Source organism: Lupinus angustifolius, chromosome LG06 (assembly GCF_001865875.1).
Source record: "Lupinus angustifolius cultivar Tanjil chromosome LG06, LupAngTanjil_v1.0, whole genome shotgun sequence".
Taxonomy (NCBI): domain Eukaryota; kingdom Viridiplantae; phylum Streptophyta; class Magnoliopsida; order Fabales; family Fabaceae; genus Lupinus; species Lupinus angustifolius.
This window is the reverse complement of record NC_032014.1, coordinates 32547855-32572257: the sequence shown is the minus strand read 5'-3', so window position 1 is coordinate 32572257 and position 24403 is coordinate 32547855. Positions and strand designations below refer to the sequence as shown.

Sequence of the window (24403 nt, the reverse complement as noted above, 5' to 3'; positions counted from 1 at the left end):
TCTCCTACTAATCCTCTTATCCACAAAAATATAACATATGTTACTTGAAAACTAATCATCAACAAATAAAGTATTATCTTTTGACATAAATTACTTTATTGTAATTAAGAGGATTTAGTACGAGAGTATTTCATTTTACTTTATTATGAGTATTATGATATTCAAAACCAACCAAATATTTTCTTCTGAAACCCCCAAAACTCTGACCTCTTGAGTTCTTCACTAACACATGGACCCTCCTCAACCCAATTTCAGCACCATCCAAACCCGACCCGACATCACATCCAAATACCAAATCCTAAACCGGGTCGGGTCCGGTTCCTACGCCGACGTCTACCGTGCCCGCCGCCTCTCCGACGAAACAACGGTAGCTCTAAAAGAAGTCCACGACCAACAATCAGCGTTCAGAGAAATCGAAGCGTTAAGGATCCTTCAAGGGTCACGAAACGTCGTCGTAATGCACGAGTTCTTCTGCTGTGAGGGTGAGGATGTTGTGATTGTTCTCGAGTTTCTGAGGAGTGATCTTGTGAGTGTCATGAAGGAGAGTGGTAATGGGGAAATGGGTGTTGGAAAAGTGAAGAGGTGGATGATGCAGATTCTGAGTGGGGTTGATGCGTGTCATAGGAATATGATCTTGCATAGGGATTTGAAACCGAGTAATTTTTTGATTTCTGATGATGGGGTGCTTAAGTTGGCTGATTTTGGACAGGTATGAACTTTTGTTCTTCATCATGATAATGGGTTTTGTTCAAAATTTGGTTTTTTTGTTAATTGGGTGTGTTTGGATTACTTCTGAAAAATGAATTATTTTTGTCTTGTTCATACTCACTCGATTCATGGTTAATCGTAGTATGTTACCCAGTTAAATATCGGTACGCTAGGGATATATTTAGTAGCATTTCCTCTCTATAAAATCGTTTCTAGTGCCGCTTCTTGTAGTACTAAATCAATTTTTGTTTCACCTTAGGAGAAATACTCAAGGATAAAATTCGTTCTTTTTTTTTTTTTTTTGTAACTCATTCATGTAAGTGTGTGTATACTACCAATTATTCTTCTTTTCTTTTACTTTACTTAAACCATAGGTAAAAATCCGGTTCGTTCCTTAAAAGGAACCAGTTCCTAAAAGAACCACTAATTTTGCGTGATAAGTGTGTTTCGATGGTCTTGTTTGCAATCATTTTTAGTTTTGAGTTTTGAAATTTTTTAAAACCAAAACTAGTTTTCAGTTTGGGATTGTCATGCATCCATTACTATAGCTAATGACAACCTCCATAGTTGGTGCCTTGGTGGTGCATATGGAAAAGGTCTTGGTGATTCTCAAGGTGAAGGTGGTGGTAGTTGTTAGGGTGGTGATAAGCGGAGGAGTAGTGGTGGTCATGGCAGGGATAGTGGTGCTCTCTGGGCGGTGGTTGGGGTGGTAATGGTAAGAGTGGTGATGTTGATGGTCATTGTAGGGTGTGGTGGTGGAAGTGATCACAGTGGTGGTTATGGTTGTAATGGTGCTGATGGTGGTTGTCACCAAAGGGTGATGGTTGCTGGAATGGCGGAGGAAAAAAATTATCTCCCGTATTGGAGTGACAAGTTATTGCTCTTGCTTGCATCTAAGGATGAAACCAAAAGTATTGTATTTAAAGATAAAAATGTCACATTGTTTTTTGGTGTATTTGTATGGCCTTTATCTTTTGCAGTTGATGTAAAAGAAGAAAAAAGGTAAAAGAACATTGTTTGTGCCTGTTCCCTTATTGATTTGGCATTCATTGTTGTTTGATTGCTTAATATTTGGCATTAATAGCTGACTAAGTGTTTTGCTTTTACTTCATTTCTTATGCTTCAATGATTGGTGTTTTCTGAGATGAGTTTTTTTGCCTAATCTATTAATGTTTATTTGACTACTTTTTTTAGGCAAGGATACTAATGGAGCCTGGATTTGATGCTACAGAAGAAAACCCAGCACCACCATATGAGCTAGATTCTTCAACTAGTGAAACTTCACTTCAACGTCCCAAGGCTTTTCCCGAGTCAGACAGCTTAAACCAAACAGGATATGGAGGAAATCAAGAACATGGAACCACAAGTCATGAAGAATATTTTAGAGTTTTAGATGAGCTGAAGACTAAAAGCTCCATCTATGACACTGACAAGGATACAAACATCGGTGATGGAAATAATTCTTGTCTTGCAACATGCACAACAAATGACACAGATGATGAAATCTGGAAAGATACTTTTACGTACGAAACCGATGAAGGAGGGAATGAACTCGGTTGCCTCACATCATGCGTCGGATCTCGTTGGTACAAGGCTCCTGAACTACTTTACGGATCCACGGACTATGGTTTAGAGGTTGATCTCTGGTCTTTGGGGTGTATATTTTCTGAGCTCTTAACTCTCAAGCCTTTGTTTCCTGGAACATCTGATATAGATCAACTCAGTAGAATTATCAGTGTAATGGGCAACCTCGATGTGGAAGCTTGGCCTGGTTGTTCTAAGCTTCCTGATTATACAAGAATCTCATTTAGTAAGGTGGAAAACCCTCCTGGTCTTGAAGCATGTCTGCAGGATCGGTCGGCCGATGAAGTGTCTCTAGTGAAAAAGCTGCTTTGTTATGATCCTTCTAAGAGAGCCACAGCAATGGAGTTACTTCATGACAAGTACTTCAATGAAGAGCCTTTTCCTGTTCCTATTTCTGAGCTAAAGGTTCCAAGAGGAGGGTGATTTTATTCTATGAAATAGATTCTGATTCTACATATTCCTTTATTTTCTTCAATTAAGGAAATTGAAGATGGATCATATTATTGGTTTTACTTTTGGTATTTGTGAACAAAGGATAAATTATTGAGAAAGAAACTCATGTCTTCAAGAAAGTTTGAAAGAGTTTATAGAGAATTTGCCTGGGCTTATTTTATCATATAAGTAGCTTAATCAGCTGTTTGGAAGAGCTTAAAATTATAATTTATTTGAAGCCTATTGAAATAAGGTGAAGAGTTTATAGAAAAGTCACAAAATCTGGTATTAGAAGTATTTATTAAAGAAGCATTTTTTGGTATAACCAAAAGTATTTTCTCACCCTATGAGTAAAGAACTAATACTTTCTATGGTACCTGATTGTTCATCCTAAGTGTCACTCTCAGAAATCGAATATTTGACTTTTTAGTTTATTCAAGGATCTAGTGAGGCATAATATCACCAGATCAACGTCTTATTGGTAAAGAAATATATAATTAAATGTTATCCAAAATCATTTGTATACATGATCTATATGCTTTGAAACTTGTAAATACTCTTACAACCACCTTTCTTTCCCTTCATATATATATATATATATATATATATATATATATATATATATATATATATATATAATCAAAACTTTCAAGACAACAAACACTAGAACATGAACTATCTTCATTGTATGGCCAACTAATGAGGAATTGAGGACCAAAAACTATTGTAAACTATGTGTGACAAATGTTAAAAGTTTTGTCTCAAATAGAACAATGAGAACATTCATAGAAGGGGAATCAATTGCAAAATATCAATGATCAATACACAAAAAACAGAAACAATAGCAAAGGCCTAGAAATGGAAGGTACTTCTTCTGAACAATGAAATACTGAAAGGATTCTTCTGGAAAGATGACAATAATTTCACACAAATAGGAGTGAATTCCTTCAGAATGTATTTAGATTGGGTGCTATGTTCCACACCAATCTTATATAACCAAATAGTTAATATGTATGCGATGTTAATGTAAATATTTACACAAATTCAATACATCGTTCACAATTTATTTTTAGAGTCAATAATGATTAAATATAAATGGTTATCATGCCGTCACAATGTATACAACTCATACATAGTCGATAAAGTTTCCCAATAATAACCCAAGATTCCAATTTTTGGCCTACTACATTCCTAAATCATCATAACTGAATAATGTCAATAAGGAACATTTTTTCAGCATGTGTTAAAATTTCATCTAATACATAACATAATAGCTCATAAATATCTATACCTTTCTTCTCTTGTATTGCTAAGTATAATCCTTAACAAATTTGAGAGCTTTTAGTAAATAATTAAGCGCTTATTCAGTGAACTTTTTTAATTATGCTAAAAAGATTTCTTTTTCATAAGCTTCTTTCATAAGCTTAATGAAATAAGTTAAAAATAACTTGATCTGATTTATTTTCAATAAAAGAAATTCCTTTATCATTCAATTTTTTTTGAGAATAATATATTGCTCTCAATTCTTCAAGTTTGAAATAAAAGACATAATTAAATATATTATGTACTTAAGAATATTTTGTCTCATATATACTATAATATAATGATAGTTCATTAATCAAAATTTGAGTCAAACATAATTAAATTTTCTTTGCCAGTTGAGTTTTAAAACTAGAAGAAGAGAATAAAAATGTTTAAAAGCTATGCAATATGTTTTCCTTTTGTTTTTTGGTTTCCCACATGTATCATCACATTGGGGGCAATCCTGTCGGAGCCGAGAACATCCACAGGTACGTGTGGCTAACTCTCCCAGCGGACATTTTTTCTATCCACAAGACTCGAACCCGAGACCTTGCTTAAGGGGAATCAAACATGTACCACTTGAACCAACGCCTGTAGGTATATGTTTGTGACATTATTATGATGTAATTTTTTTTCCTTTCATTTTGCTCCAAAATCTAACTCACAAACGGGTGGTAAATAAAAAGAAGAAGAGATATTTAGTTATTTTAAGAGTATGTTTTTTAAACTTAGTAATAATAAATAAATAAAAAAGAGAAGAGTTCCACTTATTCACGGAGTAAGTTTTTTAAACTTAGTCTCATCTTATTCCCATCAATTATAGATACTAGTTTGAACTAGTGAATTTAAAAAACAAAGTGGAGTAAATAAAAGAAATTCTAAAAACAATTTGTTTCACTTTAGAAAAAAGTGTATAAATTTAGAAATAAAAAGTTGTCCTCTTCTGTAATTTCAACTCGCGGTGTCGAAAATGGGAAAGGGGTAAATTTTGCATCTAGGGTTTGCACTTTATATTCAACACCGACATCAAATTCTCTTCCACAACAATTCATCGCAAAATTGAAATTTTTTGGTTCTTCACTGCTTCAATGGCTTCCAGGGACAAGGAACAAGCTCCGCGGAACCATCACCATCATCTCTTGAGCAGCCTCGTCGTCCGCCCCGAAGTCACCACCGTCGCCGATACCGGCGCTGATCGCGGCGGCGATTTCGAGCCCGGAGAATTCCGCCGTGATCATCGTTCCCCTTATTCCCGCTCTGATCGATATTCCGGTGATGCTGGTCTGTTCCCTCTCTTACTTCGCACCTATCTCCTTAATTAGGGTTAGGTTTTCAATTTTTACGTTTTGGAATTTACATGAAGAAAGTGGTTCAGTTCATTAAGATTTGTTTGTTTCTGGTTTTGTTTTGTTGTTAATTAATTTAGTGCCTTGATGTTACAATGTGTGTTCTTTTTTAATTTCGTAATTAGGGTTAGGTTTTCAGTTTTCCGTTTCGAAATTTAGATGAAGAAGCTGGTTTGGTTCATTATACGTTGTTCCACTGTTGTTTTTTAATTTAGGGCTTCCACGTTGTGATTTTCCCCGGTTTTTTGTGAACCTTAAACTGTTGAATACCTTTTTTGTGGTTTTTGAGGGAGTAGACTATATTTACAGAAAGACAGTATATAACAACAATAGCTAAATGGTGAAAGCATGATTGTCAAGTAGAATGTAGCAGTTAAATATGCTTTTCAAGATTTATTTGGGTCTGAGTCACATGAAAACTGCCATTCTTTTCTAGTCATTTTCATTGACACTCTCTTTAGAATCTATACAGAGATAGGTTTTGTTACACGTTGTGTATTCATTATGTGCATGCCAAGCATATGGATCTCCTATCGATTATAGTGTGCCAAGTGAATAAATTTTGCATTTATGTGTTACAGCTCTGATGATGAAGGCCTGTTGCTGTGAATTCAGCTTTGGATCATGATCTGGGGTTGTTTTTTTAGTTAAAAGGGTTAATAAGTGTGTCGGATGATGGAAATAGTCCATTCTGCGTGAGAACTTGTGAGGTTTTGTACCACGAAATCTGTTCTATGGGTTCTCATTTTGCAGAGTCATGGTCATATGTTTGATTTGGATTATTTGTGAAGACAGTGTCAAGTTTAATGGAATATGGGATAGAATCACATGGTACCACGTGACTATCACTGTGGTCACATGATTTGTCGCTGACTATGACTGACCACTGCTGTTTGTTTTTGGTGAATAACCTTACACTATAACCAATGTTTGTCTGGTGTATTTGGGTTCCATTGGGTATATTTAATTTCCACCGCAAGACGTTCTTTGTAGCTGGGTGAAATGCTTCCATTAGTGAAATTGATCTGACATTATGGAATGGTAACGTTTATTGATCATAAGCTTCATATCATTATCAGTTATCTATGGTCATTTGAAATCCAGCTATATGTATCCTGTTTTCCTTTGGAATTGTAATATTTTTTGTAGCTGGTGGTTGTCATTTTAGTTTCTTTGGGATTTTTTGTTTGGTTGGTTAATAAGAGATGATTCAGCTGGTTGTTTATTTACAACATGGAAAGATGATTCTCAGATTAGTAATTCCATATGGAAGTTTAGGGACTTTGTTATCATGTGATTGTGTCTGTCAAATCCATAAAATATTGATACATTACCTGGGGGCATCGATATGGTACAGAGAAGGGATGCATATCTGCTAAAATTTGAGGGGTGCACTTTGCCATGTCCAATTTCATTCTCGAATTGCTTTGGTGTTACTTGGGGGTGTTATTGGCATTGTTCTACACGTCTTCAGCGGGGTTTATCTGCATGGGTATCTTGCTTTGAGTCTACCTTTGGGTGGTGCAGCATACTGGGGAGATGGTTGCAAAAACAGTCGAAGTCTCAGAGGTGGTTGATGGTTGCAAGATACCAAACTTTGGGATTCTTCACTCTGTGGTGGTGTTTGTTGGTGGTTATTTCTTTGTGGTGTACTTTCTGTTCTTATGCTCCTGAATATGGCCACTTTCTAAAGGGTGAAATGACATTGGTGTATTGTTTGACATGTTGGATTAGGTTTTTGTATAAGTGTTAGCTCATACTGTTGTCGAGGTTTTGAACTTAGTTCTTATTTTATCCTGCAGCGCATAGGTCCAAAATTTGGATTTGATTTTCCGATGCTTAGGTTAAATGATTTGTATGTTTAACTATATCATGGTCTGATATTGCATTCAGAGATTGATAGAATTGGGATCAAGGATATAAAAGAGGTAGCTTATGTGTCATGGAAAGCCCTGCCCATAGAACCTGTTTACTTTTTGGTAATATGGATCAGGCATTTGTGAAGTGACATTGAAGGTGCTATCACGTAAACTTCCTGCACTTTTAATTTACATATCCTTGAGGAGGAGAAGCCCTATGTGGTGGTAACCTTCCCTTTGAAATGTCAGGGTTATATGGCAGTTGCATGATCACACGCTTTTGGATTCTACAGTAGATTGCAAATCTAAATTTTGCCTCAAACTCTGTAAGTTGCTTATTTTCAGATTTCACTGTCTTTGTTTTCCCAGGATATAGAATTCGCGCAGGTTCTGCATCTCCAGTTCACCGTAGAGATGCAAATCACCGCTTTGGTTCTGATTACAATCACTTATCACAAAGCCGTGGATATGGCGGTGGGAGAGATCCTGGTAGATATCGAGATCCTTCACCTCCTTATTTTCGAGGAAAAGTGGGTGGCAGACCAATTGGTAGAGCTTTTGATAGGCCTGGCTTTGTTCCTGGGCTAGCTAGAGGAGAAGGCAACAGTAGAAACAATCCTAATGTGCGTCCAAGGGAGGGTGATTGGATTTGTCCTGATATCCGGTAAGTGCAAGTCTTTCTGATTGTGATGAGACTTGTCCCATTATTGACATTATTTGTTGCAGTTATCCTTTTATTATAATTTTAGTCCCTACCACTAGTATTTGTCCCTAAATTTTTCAGTAATTTGGTTTTAGTCTCTATAATTACTGTTTAGCAAGGTTGTTCCCTATTTTTGCATGAAGGGTGGTCCCTGTTGTTTCTAATCATTAAGGTACTGATCCCCAAAGGACTAAAATCCAAACAAGTGAGTGAAGATATAGGGATAGATATCACACTACTAAAGGAACCAAAACCTAAATGAGTGAAAACTATAGGGCCCGAAACTTATTTAAAGAACTGTGGATGTTAACAACCTCCTTTCCTTAAAATCTTATCAGCTTTATTATGTTGCAGGTGTGGTAATCTTAACTTTGCAAGGCGTGACTCCTGTAACAAGTGTAATAGGTCTCGGCCTGCACCTGCCGAGAGTCCCCGGAGGGCATATCCTGGTCCTCCACCACTTCATAGCTCTCCTAGACGCTTTCCTGGTTCCCCAGGAAGGACTGTGATTGGCTATAGATCTCCTCCTCGTGGGTTGGCAAGGGATGGACCTAGAGAGTATGGATCTGCTGCTCTGCCACCCCTCCGGCATGAAGGCAGGTTCGCAGATCCCCATCTGCATAGAGACAGGATCGATTCCCTAGAAGATGCTTACAGAGGGAGGAACAAGTTTGATAGGCCACCACCCCCACTAGAGTGGGAAAGTAGGGACCGTGGAAGAAATGGTTTCTCCAATGAGCGGAAAGCATTCGAGAGGAGGCCACTGTCTCCCCCTGCACCACTATTACCGTCACTTCCTCCACACCATGGTGGTCGGTGGGCTCAGGATGTTAGAGAGAGGAGCCGCTCTCCAATAAGAAGCAGCCCACCACCAAAAGACTATCGCCGTGATATGTTTGTTAATCGTGGAAGAGGTGATAGACGTGCCTTGGGACGTGACAGAATTGGAGGAATGTATTAGCTGCTGTAATTTGTGATTTATACTTTAGCTCCATTAATTGTTGAAGCTTGTTAAGTTAAAGAGATTAGTTCTTGAATCTCCTTAAGGGTACCTCACTGAAAAACCATTGGTAGTATGTTTGAGTTGTTTGACATATTTAGTCTTTTGTTCTGATCTGTCATACTGTTTGAAAATGGAGAATACACATTTTTTTGACTCCAGATCCTGGATCTCCACTCTACTTTCTGAGTGATGTTTGGTTGCCAATTTATAGATTATATTCTTGAGAATGTGATACATGAGAATCACTTTCTAACTTCAAAAGTGGGAACATGGGGATATAAGTTTTCATTTCCAGGAATGTAAAAACGTTTTCACTTATTCATTTATGGCCGAAGATATTCAAGGAGAAATGTGGTACTGGTTTAAAGCAATGACATTGGTTTTGTTGGATTCTTATTTTATTTGTTCCAAGGGAAAGATAGGATTATTATAGAGAAAGATTTAAAGATTATTGTTTTGCTAAGATATGATTTATAATAAGATATTATGGTGTTGGTTGATCTCAATTCATTATTTCTTGTTAGTGGATAGTCATATGATCTTATGATTGTGGTTTCATTGTGAGTAGTATTATTTTTTTCCGGTACTACTAAGAGTATTTTTTTAGCCTATAGATAAGGAATTAATCCATTTTCAGGTCAGTCACACTAATTTATTGCTAATAAACTATTTACTTCGAGTGTTATGCTCGTCCCAAATGTTAATGTACCCCTTATGGCAAATGGCTTCATCCGCTGGTTCCCAAATATGAACAAATATATTTGGCAAGCACTCTATAAGCAATAAGTACAAGATAATATGTAGTAAAAAAATGTTGTATTTTATTTTTCAACATCTAAGTAGGTAACTCAATTTTCTGCATCAACCAGTTGCTGCATTACTTTCAAGCAGTCTATTAGCAACACATCTAAATCTCAAATTACACAAAAGGCCACTTTTTCATGTGGAACAATTACTCCACATTGATTCTGCACTGGACTTTTCTATATGGCTCCTTTCTGAAAAACCAAAATATGTCTATTCCTAACTGAGCTGAAATGTATCAATTCTGAAAATCCAATCTACAAAATGTTTAAACATCATAACTTAATAACAATTACTTGTAATGAATAAGTAGAGCAACAATAATGCTTGTCATTAATTAAACAAACTTCAAAGAAATATTGTATACAAACCTCCTCTAACAATATTTCCACGAACTTGTTCGGACGAATCTTAATATTTTGATAGTTCATAATAGCAGTCTGCAAAAGAAAAACAAGGTTTGGAATATTAGTAAATTGTCAGAAGAACACAGGAGAAATTACACTAACATCTTCTGAGAGTTTACTCGACTATATTACCTATATCTCATATTTTACAAATGATACCAATCGGTTTAAGTTGGCATTACATTAATTAATATCCCTAAAACAAAGAATATAAATGTTTCTGGTATAGGAAATAAGGCAAGCTAATTATTACCTCTGACATATAGCGCTTATGTTCATATGAATTCCATTTGTGAGGTTCCAAAATTAAAAGGCCACTCTGAACAGAAGAAGAAATATGTAATTACTTAAATATATGCACAAACATTGTATACATGTTTAGCAAATCAGCCATATTAGGAACATTTAAACAGCCATATCAGACAATTTACATGGTACATTCTTGCAGCTTATTTACGAGGCTCTCACTTAATGCGGTCTGGGGAAGATAGACGTATATACTTTAAAGAATTTAAATGGTAAAACATATAACTAGTATTGAATATGATGGATGTAGATTATACTTACAGGTAGGAGCATGTTCCAAATCTTTTGAAATAAGGTCTTTATGCCATCATCCCCCCAATTTAGATGTATCCATACAGTCACACTCAAACTACATTGCAGAAAGTAACTTATTTTCATGACAAGACACAGTTGAGAAAATAAAACTTTCCTATGAAATTAATCCACTAAAATAACAAGTATTATGTATTATATAAATACAGAAAGGACGGCCCAGTGCACGAGGCTATACTTAGTGGGGTATGAAAAGGTACGTATCTTATCCCCGTATGTAGAAAGACTGTTTCCAGGATTTGAACATGTGACCTCATGGCCATTAAACAATAACCTCATCGTCGCGCTAGTACGTATTATATAAATCCATAAATAAATTCCAGAAAATAAAAGGAAAAAGAATGAAAGAACAAAAAAAAGCTATATTGAGCGTAACAGAAAAAGTGACTGCATAACTTACCAAAGAATTGTATCATAGTGTTGTTCCAGTGGGTCGTATTCATTCTCAAGAAAATCTTCTTGTTTGAATGAAACTATGTCAGATAGGTACCTTGTTGGAATTTCTTCATCATTTGATGAAGCATCAATACCTTGCTCCAAATTTTCAGCAGATTCTGATTCAACAATTTTGTCCAGATTCAAATCTGTTTCCTCAACTTGAACTAACACATTAGCCAGAAAACTGAGTTTGCAAAACTCCAAACTTGTCTTATTCTCAGCAGATATTGATTCAACAGTTTTTCTCAGATTCAAATTTGCATCCTTAACTCTATCTAGCAGATTGGCCAGAAGAACAAAATGTCAATATATTTTGTATAGAATCAAGTCGTAAACTTAAGTGGGAAACTTTTGCACTCGACAAAAACAGAACATAGGTCGATTTTAAGCGTAAAGAATTCCGTCAAGAAACAAAAATTAGAATTGATAAGAAGGATCCTTCCTACCAGGATCAATGTCAATTCCAAGCATACTTTGGCAGTTGAACTTCTCAGCTGTGGTAGAAAATAAGAATAAAATTTAGAATTGATATAAGTATATAGATAATGATATAAGAAGTATATACCAATATTGATGGTGAGTATTCCACTGCTGCAACCAATATCAAGACAATTCCTTCCTTTAAACCATTCCTCCTTCAAAGCATTCAAACGAGGATCTTCAGATTCTCCATTCTGGAACATCCAAATGCATTATGGTTTATCAAACAAAACAAACATCAAAATAATATATACACATACTCGGTGGGTATAGTAGTCCTTCATATTGCCATAGATGCAATCACATTTTTTGATTTCATTTTCTGCAGTTTCTTCCATTATCACTTCAATTCCTTCTTCTTTGCGTAACTATATATATATATATATATATGAGATGTTGTTTAGTTAGTTTAGTTATTCAGTTAGTTGGTAACCATGGCCACTACTTACAGTTTTACACTCTTCAAAAGTACCATTTCTCTCTTGTACTCTATCAATTGGTTTTGGTGTATTATGAACACCTATGAAGCACATATATTCATATCGAATAGGATACATATCTGATACGTTGATACATATTTTCTTAAAAAATATAGGATACTGTACGTTTATAAAATATGAACCTAATAAACTTATAATTATTTTATGAATTACCAAATAAGGAACAATATCATTAGATACAAAATAAAATTCATATTATTACACGATGATCAATCTTGTTTAAAGGATGATCAACATTATGCATATGCATTTGCTATTTATTCAGGATGATCAACATTATGCATATGCATTTGCTATTTATTCACTATGCAATTCTCCTGTTTTGTTTTATTTCTCTTACTACAAGTCAAACAGGTATATTACATATGTTTCTCTCTTTCACTTAATTATTTGTGTTATGCATTTTTCTCTTTTAAAATGTTATTGTGTAATATTTTGGGTATCTATGAGGTATCGAGAAAATATTTTAAGAGTATCGGAGAGTATCTAGAAAGTATCAGATTTATAAATTATTTATGTTAAAAAATATCGAACACATATACATGTTAGACATAAATACATGAAGGTTGAAATATCTGCGCTTCATAGTTAATTATTCAGTTAGTAACTATGGCCATTATCTCCTTCCTTCAAATGTTCCATTTCTTTGTTTCATACAATCCAAAAATTTATACTTTCCTGAACGTATTTATGTTCTTCACTTCTTATTAGTGGAAAAGTAGAAACTTAACACTTAACACAATGGTTAACAGTTATATATAGTGTTACATTGGGTTGATGTGTAAGAATACAACTGAACAAAAGCATATCAATTTTTATCATGCTTGAAATTTTACATTTAAAAAAAACTTAAATAAGTTGGTAGTAACAATTAATCATATCTCAAACTCAACTCTGATATCGACTCTAATTCGATATTAAATTGACTCATCCTTGACCTTGATTTTGAAGACTTAGAGTCGAAACCAGTTGTACGTCCAAAGTCAAATTCTATTATTGGTTTAGGGCTAATAGTAGCACAAGCCTCATGGGGTTTTGTTAGCATCAGACCCAAGGTTAGTGCTAGCATAGGGTTTTGTTAGCATCTGAGGGTACATTTCATTTCATTTCCTTTTATGAATGAAAAATTGCCAAATTGCCACAACTCAACCAATAGAAACAGAACAGACTCTATATTTGTTATTATATTAATATATATATATATATAGGTAGAATATAACTATAATTTTCAAGTATAGCCTCATCAAACATTGCAAAAAAAAAGGTATAATTTGTCAGCTTTATTTTGTGTTAAGTATGCATTAATTCATGGCCCAAGGGATGCAATAAAATAAGATTGAGGTATGAGATAGGCACTATCCCAGTCTTAACTGCAAAATGTAGGACACCTTTCCTAAAATGTGACCTTCACAGCAAAATGTAGGACACCTTGTCTGCTATGTTAATAGTTTATAACATAATGTATATCAACATAACAACATAGTTATCTGTTTTTGTGATCCCGACATTATATCTTCAAATCATGGAAATAGTCTCTACATCTACCATCTCATACGCATTAGGTAGGATCATCTTACATTGGGCTTCCATTTTTTCTTTAACTTGTCTCCATAATAAATAAAGTATTATTGCTCATGTGCATGTAAACATTTGTCCATGGCAACAATATTCTAAACTGCTTGAATTTCAATTGAAAATGAGAACAAATCCATTCATGTACATATATATAATATTTACAGAGGAGAGGAATTCCCAAAAATAATAATAAGAAAATGAAAGAGAAGATAAAAAAACATATCAAACCTACCCTACAAGTTTAGTTAATTCAATATAGATAGCATGGAAAGCACCTAGAATATTTGGTTTTCCAATGCAATCATCTGATAAAAACTGAACTAAGTGGAATATTGCTGGATCTATTGCTCTCTTTGCATTTTTTGGTTAATTGCATTCTTGGATTGCAATTGTCCAAATAAGCAAAGGTAATAGTAGCTCTCAATTCAATACTAGAAAGATTATGGTGTTGGTGGATAAGTACTTTGATGATTTTTTTGTATCAGCAATTGAATCCTTAAAAGATTTAAAACAGTTTAACAGTGTTAAATTGAAAGTTTTTTTGTCATCACTCTATGGTGTTGATGGACCAATAGAGTGATGTTTTGAACATTTTAAGGATTTAATTGGTGTCAGAAAAAACTTATAGTCTTTTTTGAGCATCGAAAGGAATGCTTACTCGCGGAAGGTAAACATTGGTGCAGAGCCAAACTTAGTTAACAAAACCTGATGCTCATTCTTTTTACCAGTCTTCAAGCCATTCAGGCACATTAAGTTCTTCTACTTCCTGTGGTGGGGAAACTAGAGAACCAGTACAATTCTCAGAATGAACATCCAAGTATTGTGTTACGCGAGAAATAATTTCCTCGGGAACGGGACTTGTATGGTGTCTCATCCCTTCCCAGTCAACACCACTAAACCATGGATGATTCTTGACAGAATCAGGACCTTGGCTACCAAGTCTAGTGTTTTCTTCAGCATCAAGTAACTGAACAAATTAGTCAAGTAAAAAGAATAAGTATGCATAGGTATTTTCAAATGTATGCAACCATGTGTATTCTGACCTTTTGAGTTTTGAGAACTCACATTAGATTGTATAAGAGAAATTCTAGCATGATCCTGGAGCAACAATGAACACATGATACAGGAAGATCCATACCATTGATTTGGAGCCTGTTTATTTGGTTTCTTTTTTCTATTAAAAATGGTGCTTTTAAAAAAACACTTCTAACATGTATATGATTGTTTGGTTGGGGCTTTACAAAAAATGTTTGCCTCGTATACGAGACTCTCACCCGGTGTGATATGGAGAGGTAGATGTATGCAGTCCTACCTTCACAAGCGCAGAGGTTGTTTCTAACATTTGAATTTGTAACCTCTAAGTCACAAGGCAGCAACCTTATCATTGCGCCAAGGCACACACTCTTATAAAAAACATTTATCTGGAGAGAAAAAATTTGAAATTCAACTTTTAGGAGCAATTGAATTTTTCAGCTTCTCACAAAAACGTTTCTGGTTTTTGTAAAATCACTTTTTTCCAATTTCCTAAAAAAGAGCACTTAAGTTAGTTTGTTTAAAATTTATGTGACTGCTTAAAATTGATGGTGAAGATCTTCCTAGAGCATGCATTTATTGCTACTCTAGAATCATCAACTAATTTCTTGTGTGTAAGAGAAAGAGAGTCATAGTTCTTGCAATACCTTGGAGATGAGATCAACAGCTTCGTCGCTGAAAGTCTCTGGAAGATATAGCTTCCGTTTTGCAATTTTGGCAACTGTATCAACTTCATTTTCCCTGCATGACCCAAATGGCATTTCACCCCGTAACATAAAATATATTAAAACTCCCAATGCCCACCTGCATAATCGTTGACGAAGTTTGTCAGGCTGACATCCACAAACCACTGTCAAGAAAACATAGGATCATAACAATAAATGATTTACATTCTAAAGATTCAGAGCTTATCCAAAGCATATCATAACCATAATGATTTACATTCTAGAGATTCAGAGCTTATCCAAAGCCTCTGGACAAATTGTGTTAAATACTATGTCCTCCAATTTGGTGACATGACACTTATTTGATTTTATCTTAATAATGTGGAGATGACATGGAAACGGAATACGACAAATCAGCAAAAAAAAAAGAGTGGTTACATCAATGACAAGTAAACAGGGGGGTTGAATTACATCGATTAGATTAGAAAATTACTGGATCAGAATTTCCAAAATTGAAGTAGGGGAATAAAAAACAAACTTCAGTGACACTGAAGTCTATGGGTGCGCTTATGTAAACAACTTAATTACGTGCTTATCCAATAAGTTTTTTTGAAATAATGTAAGAAGAGCTTAGTTTCATATAAGCTTCTGTGATAAACTTATTGAAATAAGCTAAGAGCTTATAGGTACATCAAAAGCTATTTTAATAGGACATTTTCATAAGCCCAAATAAGCTCTTCCAAACACCTCCTAAAAGTGTAATCAGGCCTAAAGTTATTCTAAGACTTAATTTAATGCCTATCAGGATTCAGGTATAACATATTGATTATAGGTTATTTTCAGGTTTTTGACGATGGGAAATAAGTGCACATTGACATGAGGGATTGTGTGGTTTACAGAGACTCAGCGGTTTTATACAAGTTTTATTTATACCAGTCAGCAGGGAAACCATGTCCTTTTCCCAAAACAATCTCTGGAGCTAGCGTATCTGCTGTCCCACAAATTGTGAATGTTCTCTCATCACACAGCCTCTTACCAAATCTGAAGTCCACCAGCTACAACAAGTACAACATATATAATTGATAACATTGTGCTAACAAATGAATTGCTGGATATAGATATCTCTTTTCCACGGGTATTATAAGCGGCAAAAAAAGTATCGGCCAATAGTGACATAAGTCAAATAATCATGAATATGATGAAATATATTAACTATTATCGAACCTGTATCTGTCCCATTTGGTCCAACATCAAAACATCAGGTGACACACCTCTATAGAGAACACCATTCTGAAATTCAAATATCAAATACATGAGAAATGCAGCCACCAACAAAGAATGAAAAAGACAAAGCAAAAGAATTATTTTAGAAGAAGACCTTGTGCAAGTCTTCCAAAGCATTAACAACAGCAGCAGCACAGAATTGTGCTGCTGATTCACCAAAAGGACTTGAAAGTATGGAAGACAAAGGGCAAGCAAGACATGTATTTAGCAGTATTCCAGCATATATGTGGTCAGCAAAAGTGCGTAAAACCTGTGGTATACAAGCTGAAGAGCTCATACCCTTAATCAAGTCTTTCTCTTTCAAGACTTGTGCTTCCTTTCCTAGTATTTTCACTCTTGACTTAGAAAATCTCTTCAATGTCAACAAATTTTCTGCAAGCCATATGTATTCAGGCAGCAAATTGCATCAGTAAAATAAAATCTAACTACATTATGTTTTAACAAATATCTTTTGCTTTCGGCGGGCACCCCTTGCGCTCTGTTTAATACAAATTTTCTTTACCGAAAAAAATGTTTTAACAAATATCATTATTGACTACATTGAATGTGATCAGTTGATGTAGCAAAAACTAGCCAAATCACCAAAAAAGAAAAGTAAAAAAAATGTTGGGTATATGTTTATATTTTGGCCACTAAAAGGTTACGTTTAAATCCACTTAGTGCTCCAAAGATTATTCACTTCGCTGAATTTCAAATTTGACTCAAAAAAGAAGGAAACTTAATCCTCCAAATATTAGGTTTATATTAATTTACTTCACAAAAGAACTTGATTCAGTCAAATTTGGAGATTGATAGAATCAATATAAACATTGAAGATTTGTCTACCTGAGTTTCTTAAATTTGCAATCCCAATCTCAGAGCAGTCAGTGGAATATAGGGTCTTCCTCCACTCCTACAATTAAAAAGGTCCATAAGCTAATTTGAGAATCTCAATCACAATGTATCGGAAGGCAACCGAAAAACTCTTACCAAATCTGAGAGCTGGACTTTATCAAGGGATGAAAAGTCAAAGTTTCCAATCAACTGCTTGGAATTATCCTTAAACCTATTGCCAAATTAATGATGCAAACAATATGAAGCCTAGGTTTAGGTGCAGAATATACACATAATTATCAGCAGAAACCAAAAGGCTGTTCTCTGATATGTGAACATATTAAAACATACTTGAGATCTTCATGTGAAAGCTTTCGTATGGAGCCAACGACTGATTCAAATTTCTCCTTTGTTAGTACAACACATACAACGTCACCAACAGCTACAGCACTTAAGGAACCAATATGTTCACCAACAAGGGCCCATTCACCGAAATAACTTCCCTCAGGCTTCTCTATTGATAATTCTCTTCCACCGAGTTTGTCATCGTCCAAATTTTGGATGTCAGGCTTGAGGCTGCAGGCATTTGGACTTGTCAATACTTTAGCACCAAAAGTGACTTTCACTTGTCCCTTTTGGATAATATATAATGCAAGGGCTTCATCCTGAAAAGACGTATCGAAGAACTTTAAGAAAAGAACAGAGAATAAGAAGAAGAGAAGGACAGGGAATAAGTGAACAAAAGTAACAAAGCAAAAGTATACTTTATCAATTATTGTCTGCCCACTTGAGAAGGAAACTTCAGAAAGGGAGTCTGAAATCTGACTCAGTTGCAAAATTGTCAGCCTAGAGAGGAGATCTACGGAGCGAAGCAACTTCAGCGATGATAAATTAGAGAACTCTGACATTAAAATCCCTCGAAAATCTTCTCGCTTTAATGCCCAGAGATTTCCTTTTGTTACAGCACGTACAGAGGCCTGGAGTGGTTTATTGTACCTGTAATAACACATTTTGAGGGGGGTGGGGGTGTCACACATTTGCTAGGTGAAAAAATATGACAAAGACATAAACATGACTTTAAAATTACCAATAAAAAGAAAAGGGAAATAGCAAAAGTATTATAGTCGGTGCTTAAAAGTGTGCCGGAAAAAATATAAAAATTATATTACAATTGAACTTTATATGCGTGCCTGGATGACAGTCCTCTAACAAAATTAACAGAACAACTTGAGGAAGATTCGAAGACATTATAAACAGAAATTTTCATGTCAAAAACAAATATTTCAATTTAGTAAACGGACTACAAGAAAAGAAAAAATGGTTAAGTGACTCACATTAAAGCAAGTTCCCCAAAGCAGGATAGTTTTTCAGCTGTATAGCGCTGCAAAACTCTAGGTACCTCCCCATCTTTTTCTTCCTGCCATTATGATAAATGTTGAGCAAGAATTGTAACACATTTCATTGACAATACAGAAAAAACACAATTTTAGAAAAAGATTAGGTAGAAGCAACATTGATGATATGGTCATATGGCAACTAGAACATGATTTCATCTGTATTATACTAGGGCAAAGCCAATTATAAGAGCTGGAGTGAAGGACCAGGTTTAAAAATAACACAAAGGTGATTTTCAAAAGAGGTTATGTCTTGGGGGGCAACTTTATGATGAATGAAGGATTCCTGGCTTGAAAAGCTGTGAAATATGTAGAAGTTTTGGAGGCATGCAAATGCCATGGCCCCTGTTTGGATAAGTTGCACGTATTGCATGGCTCAATTGCATTGGGTTGCATCATAACATATTAACTGTTTGCCAAAAAGAATAGTTGTGAAGCCATCACAGAGGTCAACAAAATCAATAGTGCAGCCAAATGACAGATTATAAACCTGAGTTGCCAGGACCTCAAATTCTCCACTGCCAACAACATAAAAAGAGTCACCTTCGCCACCCTGCAAAGTATAAATTTTATCACACTTGTGCAAAAATTCAGACCAAGCTAAAATAAAGAGACTTCTAATAAGATCCGATGCAAGTTCCTTTCAAGTTAGTCAACACCATTTTCAGCCTGAGAAATGCACAAAAGCTGATGAACTTTGATGCTCACTAGAAAACCAACCTGATGTACTATAATATCTTCAGGTTCAACCTCAACTCTTTGCATACAATCCAACAAAACATGACATTGGGAATCAGTAAGTTTTCGGAAGAGAAAATGATCATGCAACACCTGCTCTATGTGTGCCTGTGGCATATGAAGATGAAGCACCATCAATGATTTGCATTTTGAACTTGTCAATTGGAGAAAATAAGTCTATGAATTAATACTAGCATACCAATGTCATCAATGCAAATAAATAAAAAAGTAGAATTAAAATAGATGAGTTTAACATGATTGTAAAAACAAGATAAATTGAGGTTTACTTCTTCTTCCCATGTCTTCCTGTGGGCTGAAGATGGAGGAACCCAAGCTTGCCCATTCTCTAGGGAATTTTCAATTGCTCGGACGCGTGCCCTTGACAAGTCACGCCTTACACGTTGGTTCCTACAGTTCCAGCCAAAGGTGGAAGGAGATTCTGAACCTGTCATCTCTACAACTTGAGGCACTCGAGTTTGTAAAACTTCATCATAACTTGCTGACTGACCGACAGCAGGCTGATTCGAAAGATACATCAGTTACTAACAACAAACAAGGGGAAATGAATGCATGAATATTTATGCGAAAAAATAACATCAATAGAAGCAGGGAGAAACAAAACAGCATACTTCAGTTAGCCCATTGATATGCACAATAATTACTGTAATATCATCTGTACGAGTTTCATACTGTAGCCAGAGTCGATAAGATTCAGCGACTATTGCAGCACAAGCATCACGAGGATCTTTGAATTTTGCAACCTGTAAACATGACAGCAAATTGAGAGACTAGACATGGGCACATGGCTTAAATTTATATTTATAGAACTTAGTTATACATCCAAATCCTGATGGTCATCTATGTCTATCTTCTCTGAGAACCATAAGGATTAGACTCATGATTTAAATTACAATTTGGAAAGATTGGGTGGAAGGTTATTGGTGCCCCATCTGAGTCTGTACACATGAAATTTACTACTGTTCTATGGACGAAGACATGCCCTAACACATTGTCACATCAACTGGACAGCGATAATCAACAAACCATCTCACCAGAAAAAATCACGTTTTTTAGCTATACTTTTTTATCCTGCATGAGGAAGAAATACCATATAAAAATAGCCTAGTATAGGACTGAATCACCATAAGCATACATAGTTTAATAATGTGGATTTAAATTAAGATTTAAATTAAGATTTAAGTTAGTTCTTAAATGTTTCAGTTATTTAGGTACAGACAGTTTCACAATGCAAACTTTTTTACCATAATGCATGATTAGTTTGTTGCAATGACAACAGAAGACTAAATTCAACAGTGTTGAGGCAGAAACCAAAACAACTGTAGTGCTTGTTGGGAGTATTTTGCACCCTACCCAAAATCAATTCCAGTCCTTAAATGGTGAACTTGGATACCTTTTGGATAGAATGCTCACTGTAGTGCAAACGGCCAAACACCAACCCTGCTTAAAACAAAGAACTTTTGGTGATGAGATGACCTAATTACCCCCACTCGTCTAGTAGAATTTCAAAAAATTTCTATCACCCATTTTAGTAAATATCACTACATGGTGATTATTGCTAATAACACTCAGTCATCAACAGCTTCACTCATTAAAGGTTTTCAGAGTAGAAGGGATAATATGGTGCATTAACATTATGTTTTTTATACTCAAATGTGCTGTATTTTCTAGAGCATATGCAGAATTTTTAGAAGCAAAATTCTTTCTGCAGTCATTTTATGGCACAATCTTTATCCCTTAGCCTCCTTGTGGGTTTATGTGCTCATTAATTATAAGAGGGAATTCCTAATTCCTCTGCCAAAAAGTCACTTGTTGATTAAATTCTTCACCTAATTATGAGAGGGAATTCCTAATCCCTAAACTCCAAATGAGTGACACAGTAACTAATATCAATTATGCCTATTCATTATTGCTATTGGAATGTGATAATAACCTTCCACCAACTTGCTTTTTAAGCAGAACCAACCAACCAAAAGCAAATCTTAACAATAGAAAGAAAATTGTTATTCAGCATTTGGGTTTTGTGATAGAGATATTAGGGTTTTCTCTAACCAAAACGAGATCTAACTATATTCTAGCAAAATAGGGAAGAAAGGCAATAAAAATAAGCACTTGGACATTCTTTTTTATGCTAATTTTGAGACTGAAAAGCCTGTGAAGCCACCCATTACACGGGGCTGTTACAAAATGTCAACTGTCTTATAAGTGCTTCTCCTAAATATAAGAGCGAATTCTTAATTCCAAATGAGAGACACAATATATCAATTACGACTGTTCATGATTGCTACTGAAATGTGATAATAACGTTCCACCAACTAACATTTTAAGATCGGAAAGCAAATTTCATCAATAATAAGAGTAAAAGAGAATTAGTAAAGTTGATTTAAAAAGTAAAGAAAAAGGGGATAACAGAAATAAATTATACCATTTCAACAACCGTTTGGCTAGACAGAAACTCAAACACTCCATCACTGGCAATCACAAAGAAAGGGTGATCTTTTGTGAGCTCAAAGGCAATAATCTCCGGGTTAGCAACAACACCAATAGACTCGGCAACAGAGTCGCCTAGGCTCCTTGTAAAAGCTGTACCTGGGTACATCCCATTGGGCACCCACAGCCTCGGAGGGTCACCATCATCAGCTTCTTCAGTGCCCCAACACTGAACATCAGGGTTCTTAAGCCCTTCAATCTGATCCAAAGTAAGAACCCTAGCTCCACAAAGCTTCACCCTCTCAAGCTCATCGGGCCTAAAAGGTGTCTGATCAATTGACAAATCAACCGCCACTAATTCCTTCCCTCTCCTCTCTCCAATCACTGCCCTCGAGTCACCAGAATTCGCCACATATATTGTCCTACCCCGTACCAACACTGTGATCGCAGTCGTGCCACTCATGCTATCATCCAAAATATCAGCATGCAATTGTGAATTAGTAGCCAAGACTGCTGCGTGACAAGCCTCTACAGCATCAACATGAAACTTACTGTTCCTGAGTAAATTCTCACACAACCTGCTCTTCACGAACTGCGAACACTGCGCTCCAAATTCGCCATGGCCATCAAAAACTCCAAAGAAATGGTCATCAGGACTCGTTCCAAACGGCGTGTGGATGCAGAAACTGTCCTGATTAGCCTTATCCAGAGCATCCGGGTAATAACCTCGCTGCGACAAATACGAATACCTCAATTCATAGCTATTTGAAGGTACCTTAACTATACGTGACCCATCTGGTGGAAGAAATTGTGCTGAAACTCTAGCTAGCCTTCTGATTCCAGCTTCAGGGTCTCTACTTAAACTCAATTGGTTCAATTGGTCTCTGAATTCACCTTCTTGAACATCAGAAGATGTTTCAGAAAGCACAACAGGTCTTGTAATAGCATCACCATTGATGCTAGAATCTTTGCAAATGTCACCTATGCAAACTTTAGAGTAAATACAACCCATTATGAAAAATCTAAACTTGGATAAAACCCAGATTCCACAATTGTCATAAAACTAGTTCTTGATATAGAAACAGTGAAGTGGTATTTCTATTTGTGTGGCTAAACTAAATCAACAACTATGGGGCTATGCAGTAAGTGTGTGTGTGACCCAATATCAATTATTGGAAGAATTTTGAGATGTGGCACAAATCCCTTCACAATAAATGAATTTGAACTTGAAAATCAATGGAGAATGATAATAAATATATAAATAAAAAGTGAGAAATTGTGAAAATTTGATAGTTAATGTTGAAAGTAATGTTATGATTGAAAATGGGATGAAATAATGAAAATGGTGGGTAATTGTTGTTGGGTTAAAAAAAGTAAAAAGAAAGAGAAGAGTGAATGTGTGTAAGGGTCACCTTCATAGCTTTCCCACTTGCCCTACTTGCTTAATGATTCATACATCAACATTATTAATTTTTATTTTGCTTTGGTTAAAACTTTATGAGAAAAAAAATGTATAAAATATGAGTTGTATATGTTATTATTGTATCCTCCATCATTCATATTTAACTTTTATTAACTCTTCAAAAATTCAAAAAGTGATATAATATATAGATATTATACTCAAATTTTATTATTGTAATGAAAACATTAAAGTGTTATTTTATTTTAGCAACTAAAGGCATTCATGACCCTCTTAAAGTTTGAATATTGGAATTGCATTTTGATAATATCTTCAAGGATTTCTCTTTATTGATTTAGATAGAGAGAAGAGATTTATCAGACTTTATATATGACTAATTTATATTTTGTTTTTTATATTAATAAGGGTATTAATTTATGGATAAGGAACTAATCTTTTTTAGGATTTATGATTACCTTTCCTAACGAGTGTAGCTCTCAGGAATCAAATTTTTAACTTTTTGATCATTCTGTGGATCTAATGAAGCCTTACATTATTATATCAATATTGGAACTACAATGTTGTCTAAATGATTAAGATATGTAAAATATAATTTACTTTAGAATATTCATAATATTTTTAAGGATCTTCTCTTTATTCATTTTTAGAGGTTTATCCTGAAAAATCTCTAAATACAATTTTCTCACGTTTCACCATCTCAAAATCTTAGCAATTCTAGCATATACATTTGATTCATATTGGAAAAACGATTTAGAATGTAATATTCATGCACCATTATAATAAAATTTTATATACAATCAATATATCATTTACCATTTATGTATATTAATTTTTTTTATGAAGATAATGA

At 35.0% G+C, this 24403-nt stretch overlaps 3 protein-coding genes across 8 annotated transcripts; 2 read left to right on the top strand and 1 right to left on the bottom strand.

Moving 5' to 3' along the window:
* On the top strand, positions 171 to 2908 carry LOC109351349 (cyclin-dependent kinase F-1-like). Its single transcript, XM_019592828.1, has 2 exons — positions 171 to 709; positions 1903 to 2908. Exons 1-2 carry the CDS (start codon positions 230 to 232, stop codon positions 2713 to 2715), a joined length of 1293 nt encoding a protein of 430 aa, XP_019448373.1. The 5' UTR covers positions 171 to 229; the 3' UTR covers positions 2716 to 2908.
* LOC109351350 lies at positions 4980 to 9093 on the top strand. 2 transcript variants are annotated; one of them, XM_019592830.1, is made up of 4 exons: positions 4980 to 5307; positions 7601 to 7895; positions 8289 to 8890; positions 8928 to 9093. In XM_019592830.1, the coding sequence occupies exons 1-4, from the start codon at positions 5115 to 5117 to the stop codon at positions 8930 to 8932; spliced, it is 1095 nt and encodes a 364-aa protein (XP_019448375.1). In that variant the 5' UTR covers positions 4980 to 5114; the 3' UTR covers positions 8933 to 9093. The 2 variants fall into 2 exon arrangements, with proteins under 2 accessions (XP_019448375.1, XP_019448374.1); XM_019592829.1 differs by having other exon boundaries at positions 8289 to 9093.
* LOC109351348 (protein phosphatase 2C and cyclic nucleotide-binding/kinase domain-containing protein-like) lies at positions 13840 to 23430 on the bottom strand. 5 transcript variants are annotated; one of them, XR_002108216.1, is made up of 16 exons: positions 22129 to 23145; positions 20315 to 20446; positions 19973 to 20203; positions 19668 to 19793; positions 19438 to 19500; positions 18888 to 18970; positions 18318 to 18549; positions 17905 to 18218; positions 17710 to 17785; positions 17566 to 17632; positions 16835 to 17112; positions 16681 to 16746; positions 16390 to 16511; positions 15439 to 15595; positions 14418 to 14726; positions 13840 to 14137 (listed from the first exon to the last, which is right to left on the bottom strand). XR_002108216.1 is itself a non-coding variant. In XM_019592824.1 (15 exons), the coding sequence occupies exons 1-15, from the start codon at positions 23143 to 23145 to the stop codon at positions 14481 to 14483; spliced, it is 3210 nt and encodes a 1069-aa protein (XP_019448369.1). In that variant the 5' UTR covers positions 23146 to 23428; the 3' UTR covers positions 13840 to 14480. The 5 variants fall into 5 exon arrangements, 4 of the variants coding, with proteins under 4 accessions (XP_019448369.1, XP_019448370.1, XP_019448371.1 ...); XM_019592824.1 differs by having other exon boundaries at positions 13840 to 14726; positions 22129 to 23428; XM_019592825.1 differs by having other exon boundaries at positions 13840 to 14726; positions 17710 to 17779; positions 22129 to 23428.

Coding starts and splice junctions, on each gene's coding strand:
- LOC109351348 (XM_019592824.1), bottom strand. CDS start 23,145: ATGGGTTGTATTTACTCTAAAGTTTGCATAGGTGACATTTGCAAAGAT. Junction 17,633..17,709: donor AAGTCCAGCTCTCAGATTTG/GTAAGAGTTTTT, acceptor TTTTAATTGTAG/GAGTGGAGGAAGACCCTATA. Junction 17,113..17,565: donor TGCAAATTTAAGAAACTCAG/GTAGACAAATCT, acceptor TATGGCTTGCAG/AAAATTTGTTGACATTGAAG.
- LOC109351350 (XM_019592830.1), top strand. CDS start 5,115: ATGGCTTCCAGGGACAAGGAACAAGCTCCGCGGAACCATCACCATCAT. Junction 5,308..7,600: donor TCGATATTCCGGTGATGCTG/GTCTGTTCCCTC, acceptor TTGTTTTCCCAG/GATATAGAATTCGCGCAGGT. Junction 7,896..8,288: donor TGGATTTGTCCTGATATCCG/GTAAGTGCAAGT, acceptor ATTATGTTGCAG/GTGTGGTAATCTTAACTTTG.
- LOC109351349 (XM_019592828.1), top strand. CDS start 230: ATGGACCCTCCTCAACCCAATTTCAGCACCATCCAAACCCGACCCGAC. Junction 710..1,902: donor AGTTGGCTGATTTTGGACAG/GTATGAACTTTT, acceptor TACTTTTTTTAG/GCAAGGATACTAATGGAGCC.